General features: G+C 50.4%; 1 protein-coding gene across 1 annotated transcript in view; it reads left to right on the plus strand.

Annotated features, from left to right (window-relative positions):
• Positions 1–10,043, plus strand: part of LOC108674339 (low-density lipoprotein receptor) — a gene marked incomplete at both ends in the record, with an annotated part of 16,095 nt that extends 6,052 nt beyond the window's left edge. The window contains 7 exon segments of the mRNA XM_047882911.1: positions 785–888; positions 2,370–2,499; positions 3,213–3,374; positions 4,232–4,360; positions 5,169–5,318; positions 5,806–5,808; positions 9,943–10,043. Of these exon segments, the coding sequence (XP_047738867.1) occupies positions 785–888; positions 2,370–2,499; positions 3,213–3,374; positions 4,232–4,360; positions 5,169–5,318; positions 5,806–5,808; positions 9,943–10,043 (779 nt within the window).
• Between the last annotated feature and the right edge of the window lie 422 nt (positions 10,044–10,465).

Consider the following 10,465-nt stretch of genomic DNA (forward strand, 5'->3'; position numbering starts at 1 on the left):
TGGAGGTCAGGGGGCATGTGGAGGTCAGGGGGCATGTGGAGGTCAGGGGGCATGTGGAGGTCAGGGGCCATATGGAGGTCAGGGGCCATATGGAGGTCAGGGGGCATGTGGAGGTCAGGGGGCATGTGGAGGTCAGGGGCCATCTGATGGCCATATGGAGGTCAGGGGGCGTGAGGTCAGGGAATGTGGTCATATGGAGGTCAAGCCATGGGGAGGTCAGGGCGTGTGGAGGTCAGGCCATGTGGAAGTCAGGAAGATCAGCCTTGACCATATGGAGGTCAGGCCATATGGAGGTCTGGGGCCATGTGGAGGTCAGAGACGTGGCCATATGGAGGTCAGGGGGCGTGGTAGACTTGGTGGAGGTCAGGGCGTGGTGAGGTCAGGTTCCATGTGGAGGACATGAGGAGGTCAATGGGCGTATGGTGGACATATGGAGGTCAGGGGCCATATGGACATGTGGAGGTTAGAGGCCATGTGGAGGTCAGGCCATATGGAGGTCAGGGGGCGTGTGGAGGTCAGGCCATATGGAGGTCAGGCTTGTGGAAATTGGGTCAAGGAGTGTATATATTGAAATTGTCCTAATAGCGATGCATTTTTTCGCTCATCTTTATTTTTGCCGAATGAAGAATATATCACCAATATTTTGACAAGATGATATACGAGTGTATGCTCATCTCTACCACACGTTTTTAATACATCACACGTCTACACATGACCCACATATCACCTCCATGACCCACATTTGACCCCATGACCCACTTATCTGACTTACTTCCCCCGGCAGGTGACGGCGATCGTGAACGCGACGCGCGGCGCCACGGCGCTCGACTTCGTCTTCAAGACGGGCATGATCTTCTGGACGGACATGCGGGACAAGTGCATCTACAAGTGGGTCAGGGTGACACACTTATGTGTAGGGCTGGTGACGGGCATGATCTTCTGGACGGACATGCGGGACAAGTGCATCTACAAGTGGGTCAGGGTGACACACTTATGTGTAGGGCTGGTGACGGGCATGATCTTCTGGACGGACATGCGGGACAAGTGCATCTACAAGTGGGTCAGGGTGACACACTTATGTGTAGGGCTGGTGACGGGCATGATCTTCTGGACGGACATGCGGGACAAGTGCATCTACAAGTGGGTCAGGGTGACACACTTATGTGTAGGGCTGGTGACGGGCATGATCTTCTGGACGGACATGCGGGACAAGTGCATCTACAAGTGGGTCAGGGTGACACACTTATGTGTAGGGCTGGTGACGGGCATGATCTTCTGGACGGACATGCGGGACAAGTGCATCTACAAGTGGGTCAGGGTGACACACTTATGTGTAGGGCTGGTGACGGGCATGATCTTCTGGACGGACATGCGGGACAAGTGCATCTACAAGTGGGTCAGGGTGACACACTTATGTGTAGGGCTGGTGACGGGCATGATCTTCTGGACGGACATGCGGGACAAGTGCATCTACAAGTGGGTCAGGGTGACACACTTATGTGTAGGGCTGGTGACGGGCATGATCTTCTGGACGGACATGCGGGACAAGTGCATCTACAAGTGGGTCAGGGTGACACACTTATGTGTAGGGCTGGTGACGGGCATGATCTTCTGGACGGACATGCGGGACAAGTGCATCTACAAGTGGGTCAGGGTGACACACTTATGTGTAGGGCTGGTGACGGGCATGATCTTCTGGACGGACATGCGGGACAAGTGCATCTACAAGTGGGTCAGGGTGACACACTTATGTGTAGGGCTGGTGACGGGCATGATCTTCTGGACGGACATGCGGGACAAGTGCATCTACAAGTGGGTCAGGGTGACACACTTATGTGTAGGGCTGGTGACGGGCATGATCTTCTGGACGGACATGCGGGACAAGTGCATCTACAAGTGGGTCAGGGGGACACACTTATGAGGGAATCTTAGTTGTGTACAAGTGGGTCAGGGGGACACACTTACGGGGGGAACTTTAGTTGTTTACAAGTGGGTCTGGGGACACACTTATGAAGGAACCTTAGTTGTGTACAAGTGGGTCAGGGGGACACACTTATGAGGGAATCTTAGTTGTGTACAAGTGGGTCAGGGGGACACACTTACGGGGAACCTTAGTTGTGTACAAGTGGGTCAGGGGGACACACTTATGAGGGAACCTTAGTTGTGTACAAATGCATCCACAAGTGGGTAACGGCAACTCGCTTACGAGGGGGATTTAGGTTAGTACAGGTGCATCTACGAGTGGGTCATAACGACACACTTATGAGGGTAAAACACTTTTCTAGTCCTGGTATCATGGGTAATTAGGTTCAATTAATTAATTAATTAGACGAAGGTAATGAGTTATTAATAAGCACCGTCCTCCTCAGGGCCCCCATTGACGAGGGCGCCAAGAAGGAGGTGGTCATCCAGGACGACGTGACCACGTCTGATGGTCTGGCGGTCGACTGGATCTACAACCATCTGTACTGGACCAACTCTCAGCTGGACACCATCGAGGTGCGTGATCTACAACCATCTGTACTGGACCAACTCTCAGCTGGACACCATCGAGGTACGTGATCTACAACCAACTGTACTGGACCAACTCTCAGCCTGTCTCTTATACACATCTAGATGTGTATAAGAGACAGCAACTGTACTGGACCAACTCTCAGCTGGACACCATCGAGGTACGTGATCTACAACCATCTGTACTGGACCAACTCTCAGCTGGACACCATCGGGGTACGTGACGTCACTCAGAAGCTGTGACGTCACACAAGGGAGGCTATATAAGGCAGCTCTCAGTGGACACCCGCAGTGCAGGCAGCGACGCGGTCGCGTCAGGACGTACTGTGCTGCTGCTGCTCCGGCACCTGAAATCCCTTCAGGGATCGGGTGATTATTCTTATTTCTTCACTGGGAGCCAGGGGCCATACTTTCAAAACTGGCTAAGTGAACGTAAGTACTTACGCTCTATTTTCAAAACTCGGTAAGTGAACGTAAGTACTTACGCTCTATTTTCTTGTCTATGATTGGTGGATTTTGCTCGAAAGGCCGTTAATGATTGGCTGATGAACTTACGATCTCTTCACTTTATATGAAATTATAGGCCCTGAGTCCCCCCTCTGCCCCCCATAATTACAACCCCTCTGCCCCCCATAACTCTACCCTCTGCCCCCATATTTCTACCCCTCTGCTCCCCATAACTCTAACCCCCCTGTCCCCAGCTGTCTGACCTGGCGGGGGGCATGCGCAAGACGCTGCTGAGGGACGACATAGACGAGCCGCGCGCCATCGCCCTGTACCCTCTGGAGGGCTGGCTCTTCTGGACGGACTGGGGGCGCCGCCCCAAGATAGAGAGGGCGGGCATGGACGGCACGCACCGCCAGGTGGGGGGGCGACGTCCCCATGGGGCTTGAAAATTTTCGCCAGAAGCTGCGGATAGGAAAGTGGTTCATGATTTAGACATATGACCTATTAATTTTTTTTGAGATCAGTATAGAGTTTGAGTGCTCATGGCGAGGAATGTGTGTAGAAGCACAACAGCACCATTTTCCAAATTTTCATGGTACGTTATTCAGTTTTTTATTGAGCATTGAATGACGTATGGATGAGGCAACAAAATTTGCACTCCGCCCAGGCTTCTGCCATTGAGTCGCTACAGTCGCTGAGAGTATGACAAGTGTGTCCTGAGAGTATGACAAGTGTGTCCTGAGAGTATGACAAGTGTGTCCTGAGAGTGTGACAAGTGTGTCCTGAGAGTATGACAAGTGTGTCCTGAGAGTATGACAAGTGTGTCCTGAGAGTATGACAAGTGTTTCCAGGAGAGGCCTGCACTTCAGGCCCGGCCGAGGCTGACATTAGCGGCTGATTTACGTGCACCCCGAGTCCTGGGTGGCACCTGATGCAGAGTCAGGCCAGCATCTAAATTTTGCTGAAGAATTGTATCTTAAAATTGTGTTAGGAAACGGTTAAATGAGTTTTTTTTATGTACCGAAAAGCCCCAGCTGACCATTTTGAACCCCTTTTTTGACCCCCGTAGCCCTTTTTTGACGCCCGTAACCCTTTTTTTTGGCCCGTAACCCTTTTTTGACCCCCGTAACCCTCTTTTTGACCTTTGTAACCCTTTTTTTTTGTTTCCCTAACCCTTTCTTGACCTCCGTAGCCCTTTTTTTGACCCCCGTAACATATTTTTGGCCCCCGTAACACTTTTTTGACCACCCTAAACCCCGTGTCCGCCGTGCAGGCCATTGTGACGGACAGGATCCGGTGGCCGAACGCGCTGACGCTGGACCTGGTGCTGCACAAGCTGTGCTGGGCGGACAGCAAGGAGCACAGCATCAACTGTGCTGACTTCGATGGTGCAAACAGGAGGGTGAGTGCTGTGCAGGGGGAGGGTGAGTGCTGTGCAGGGGGAGGGTGAGTGCCTGTCTCTTATACACATCTAGATGTGTATAAGAGACAGTCTAAGGACACACTTGTCATACTCTCAGGACACACTTGTCATGATCTCAGGACACACTTGTCATACTCTCAGGACACACTTGTCATACTCTNCCGTGTGGGAGGACACTAACCCTCCCCCTCTCCCCCAGACGGTGCTACACTCCCCCGAGGCTCTCCCCCACCCCTTCTCCCTGACCGTGTGGGAGGACACTAACCCTCCCCCTCTCCCCCAGACGGTGCTACACTCCCCCGAGGCTCTCCCCCACCCCTTCTCCCTGACCGTGTGGGAGGACACTAACCCTCCCCCTCTCCCCCAGACGGTGCTACACTCCCCCGAGGCTCTCCCCCACCCCTTCTCCCTGACCGTGTGGGAGGACACTAACCCTCCCCCTCTCCCCCAGACGGTGCTACACTCCCCCGAGGCTCTCCCCCACCCCTTCTCCCTGACCGTGTGGGAGGACACTAACCCTCCCCCTCTCCCCCAGACGGTGCTACACTCCCCCGAGGCCCTCCCCCACCCCTTCTCCCTGACCGTGTGGGAGGACACTAACCCTCCCCCTCTCCCCCAGACGGTGCTACACTCCCCCGAGGCCCTCCCCCACCCCTTCTCCCTGACCGTGTGGGAGGACACTAACCCTCCCCCTCTCCCCCAGACGGTGCTACACTCCCCCGAGGCCCTCCCCCACCCCTTCTCCCTGACCGTGTGGGAGGACACTAACCCTCCTTCTCTCCCCCAGACGGTGCTGCACTCCCCCGAGGCCCTCCCTCACCCCTTCTCCCTGACCGTGTGGGAGGACACGCTCTTCTGGACGGACTGGACGAAGGAGGCCGTCTTGTCCACCAACAAGTTCACCGGCGGCAACCTGTCCACCATCGCCCACCTACACGTCAGTACCACGATTATTACTGGTACTAGGTATCGGTACCCGCCTCCTGCCAGTATTGGTTACTAGCAACTGAATCACTAGTCACTAGTAATAGTCACTAGTAATAGTCACTAGTACTAGTAACAAGTAACTGAATCACTAGTCACTAGTACTAATCACTAGTACTAGTCACTAGTAACTGAATTACTAGTCACTAGTAACTGAATCACTGGTCACTAGCACTGGTCGCTAGTAACCAGTAACTGAATATCTCGAGTTGAATGAGGCGCGTGCTACTAGATTATGTGTTTTATTAATTGTATTAATGGTAGGTTAAAAAAAAGGTACAGCGTAAAAAAGTACGTAGCGTGGCCTGGGGCGGCTACGCGCGCAACACGTACTCAGGACACTATAAGGATACTGGGGACTTGTTTATGGCCTGCCTAGTGACGTCTTTATTGTATACCTAGTGACACCTACTCTAGCACCTAGATGCGTGCGTATCTAGGCTGTATAGTACTGCATATCATAGTCCACATTATGGTTCTTTACTAGTGCACTAGCCCTTAGACACCAGTACTCACCTCTACTATCCTACCTACTTACCTTCCTACCTACAAGTCCTTCTTACCTCTGAACTGACCTACCTGCCCACCTAACTACCTCTGAGCTGACCTACCTGTCCACCTACCTGCCTCTGAACTGACTTACCTAACTACCTCTGAGTTGACCTACCTGTCCCTTTACCTACTTCTGAACTGACTTACCTACCTACCTCTGAGCTGACCTACCTGTCCCTCTACCTACTTCTGAACAGACTTACCTACCTACCTCTGAGCTGACCTACCTGTCCCTTTACCTACTTCTGAACAGACTTACCTACCTACCTCTGAGCTGACCTACCTGTCCCTTTACCTACTTCTGAACAGACTTACCTACCCACCTACCTACTTCTGAACTGCCTTGTATACCTACCCACCTACCTACCCACCTACCTACTTCTGAACTGCCTTGTATACCTACCCACCTACCTACTTCTGAACTGCCTTGTATACCTACCCACCTACCTACTTCTGAACTGCCTTGTATACCTACCCACCTACCTACATCTGAACTGTCATCTCACCCCCCACATTTCACCCCCTATGTCACCCCCACATCTCACCCCTCTCCGCCTCGCTGCAGTCCCCCCGCCGCGGTCCCGCAGCCCCAGCGTTCGCAACTCTGACAAGAGAAACCACCGAGAAACCAGCGCCTGCGTTCAGAACTTACGCCTCAGTGGTTTCCAGTGGCTTAGTGGCTTCCAGTGGTGCTAGAGTTACCAGTCCTCTGGTTTCTAATGGTTCCGAACCAAGGGTTCACAATAAAGGTTCCGATGTGGTCTCTGGAACTGACGAGAACCCGAACGAAGAACCGAAACCGTCCTCGGTCTTTGGTTTCTTGCACGGTTTATTCTCGCAGGTTGCTGGTGGTACCACTGCCCCAGTACCTGCTGGTGGTACCACGGCCCCAGTACCTGCTGGTGGTACCACGGCCCCAGTACCTGCTGGTGGTACCACGGCCCCAGTACCTGCAGGTGGTACCACGGCCCCAGTACCTGCTGGTGGTACCACGGCCCCAGTACCTGCTGGTGGTACCACGGTCCCAGTACCTGCTGGAAACCTGGTCTCTGGTACCGAAACCAGTGGAGATGCTGGACAAACCAGTGGAGATGCTGGACAAACCAGTGGAGATGCTGGACAAACCAGTGGAGATGCCGGACAAACCAGTGGAGATGCTGGACAAACCAGTGGAGATGCCGGACAAACCAGCGGAGATGCTGGACAAGTCAGTGGAGATGCTGGACAAACCAGTGGAGATGCTGGACAAACCAGTGGAGATGCTGGACAAGTCAGTGGAGATGCTGGACAAACCAGTGGGGATGCTGGACAAACCAGTGGGGATGCTGGACAAACCAGTGGAGATGCTGGACAAACCAGTGGAAATGCTGGACAAACCAGTGGAAATGCTGGACAAACCAGTGGAAATGCTGGACAAACCAGTGGAGATGCTGGACAAACCAGTGGAGATGTTGGACAAACCAGTGGAGATGCTGGACAAACCAGTGGAGATGCTGGACAAACCAGTGGAGATGCTGGACAAACCAGTGGAGATGCTGGACAAACCAGTGGTGGACAAACCAGTGGAGATGCTGGACAAACCAGTGGAGATGCTGGACAAACCAGCGGAGACGACTACGTTAGTGACTCAGATGGTGACTCTGGTAATGGTGATTATTATGGCGACTCTGAGTCACCATCAGCTGGTGACTCAGCTGGAGTCGGCAGCTGGCTTTATGACACACTTTGGGGTGAGTCAAGAAGTGAGTCAGGCTCTGAATCTGGGTCAGATCCAGCCGGTGCCCTGAATCGGGACGATTCAATTAATGAATCTGAATCTACGACTTCGGATTCAACCACTCAAACCCTGGGTTCAACCACAGAAATCGCAATTTCAACGCTGGGTTCAAATGAACAGCCACTGGTGGGTTCGAATTCAACCCAGCTCGAAATTTCGCCTCGAAAATACCAAGACTTCAACCCAGATTCCACCCTGAATATCGTTCCAACTTTCAACCCAAAGTTCGGTTCCCAGCAAACTTCGTGGTTGGGTGGGGTTGGAAAAACCTCAGGCGAAGTTGAATCCTCAACAACTTCGACGGTTGATACAACCTCGGACGAACCCAGCACGGTTGATACAACCTCTTCTGAACCCAACCCGGTTGATTTAACCTCGGCCGAACCCAGCCAGGTTGATTTAACCTCGGCCGAACCCAGTACGGTTGATACAACCTCTTCTGAACCCAGCCCAGTTGACCCAACCTCGACCGAACCTAACCCGGTTGACACAACCTCTTCTGAACCCAGCCTGGTTGACTCAACCTCGACCGAACCCAGCCCGGTTAACACAACCTCGTTCGAACCCAGAACAGTTCAACCCAAACTGTTGCGCGCGCGTTGGTTTGGTTATTCCCATCGACGGCGACGAAACGTGGCGGACGAACATGGGTTGAAATCTGCACCACTTCATGATTCAACCGCTGAAACTGATGAATCTGTAGCAGCTGAAATTAACGTCGTGAGAATTTCAACCAGGGAAGAATATTCAACCGAAACTGCGGCTACTTCGACCCAAAATGCATCGAATTCAACCGAAAATGCGTCAATCTCAACCGAAACTGCGTCCATTTCAACCGAAAAAGATTCAATGGATAACCGTCGCGTTTTCGAACCTGAACATGCCGGGGTTAAACCCGTTGGGTTGAAGGGGTTGAGAACCCCAGACTCGGTCCCCCATAAAAACAAAATTAGCGACTGGTTGAAGTCTCGGGTTGAAAAGAAGGAACATCTTCTTCGTCTCGAAGAGCACGCTCGCTGGCAGGAAACCTTCAACAAGTTCCAACACAACCACAAGGTTGGAAAACTTTCCACGAGTTCAGTAGTGGGTTGAAGTTGAAAAACGTTGGTTTGGGTTGAACCCTAATGCCTTGAGTAGTGGGTTGAAGTTGAAAAACGTTGGTTTGGGTGGTTGTGTTTAACCCCAATGTCTTGCGTAGCAGGTTGAAGTTGAAAAACATAAGTCCGGATCTTCGGGTTCAACCCCCATGTCTTGAGTAGTGGGTTGAAGTTGAAAAACATTAGCCCGTGCCTTCGGGTTTAACCCTCCGTGTCTTGAGTAGTGGGTTGAAGTTGTGTAGTTTGTGGTGGGGTTGAACACACCCGTCGTGGTTGTAGCGGGGCGCACGTGGTGAGGTTGAATTTCTTGCATCAATGCACATTTTTTCCAGTATAATAAGTTGATATTTTTATACCCCGGTTTTAATTTATTTTATAACTATGAATGTTATATTTTTGAATATATTTTTGAATGATTTTGAAAGCAAGATGAACGGTTGAAAAAATTATGTAAAAAGTTTTAATAATCGGATAAACATTTAATAAATGAGTAGAAGAATTGATGTAATATCAAGAATAGATTATAAATGAATATCATTGTTACAGTTGATGAATATAAATGGTATTAATTGAGTGATAGAAAATTTTTTTTCTTGGTGGGTAACTGAACTAAATTTGAGTCGTCTATAATATTTACATAATATCATAAATACATATAATAAATATATAATATGATATAAATATATACGGTACCTAAATATATATATATATTTAATATTTCTATAATATTAAAAGTATTATAGCCCGGCCGAGTATAACTATAAAACCGAGCATATAAATATATAATATATATTCGATTACATATTTATTACATGTACTCGTGTGCTGCTGTGTAGTTTGCACTACCATTCAAATGTATGTATTAACATTCACCATTAATACTGAGTTGTCTGTATATGTAGGTTGATATTAACATACTAATATTGTGAACTTTTCTGTGTGGTTTGAATAATATACAATGTTGGGGTGTATAGATTTGTTAATAGAGTAAAGTGACTATATATTTATCATTTATTTATAATTTTAATTATATTACTTCATATTTTTAAAATTTATATTGTTAGTGTTAAATCATGTGACGTACCATGTGACGTACCAACGTACCATGTGACGTACCAACGTACCATGTGACGTACCAACGTACCCCGCAGATCCCGATGACGGTGCACGTGTACCACAGCTACCGGCAGCCCAACAGTACCAACCACTGTACCCCGCTGAACGGCCTCTGCACCCACCTCTGCCTGCCCGCGCCTCAGGTACTTAACAGGGTACTTAACGGGGTACTTAGTGGGAAACTAGGCGGGGTACTAGGCAGAGTACTTGGCGGGATACTTGGGGTACTTGGACGGGTACTTCAGGGGTATTTGCCGGGGTATTTGGCCGGGTACAGAACTGTAGGTATACTTACGGTGGTACTTGGGATACATTCGGGGCAGTTGGGGTACTTGGACGGGTAATTCAGGAGTCCTTGGGGTACTTGGCGGAGTACTTAACGGGTACTAGGTAGGGTACTTGGCGGGATACTGTAGGGGTACTTATGGTACTTGTGGGGTACTTAGAGTACATGCGGAGTACATGGACGGGTATTTCAGGGGTACTCGGCGGGACAGAACGGTGGGTATACTTATGGTGGTACTTGGCATACATTCGGGGTACTTGGAGTTTAGTTCA

The sequence above is a fragment of the Hyalella azteca genome, unplaced genomic scaffold (assembly GCF_000764305.2).
Source record: "Hyalella azteca isolate HAZT.00-mixed unplaced genomic scaffold, Hazt_2.0.2 contig11619, whole genome shotgun sequence".
Taxonomy (NCBI): domain Eukaryota; kingdom Metazoa; phylum Arthropoda; class Malacostraca; order Amphipoda; family Hyalellidae; genus Hyalella; species Hyalella azteca.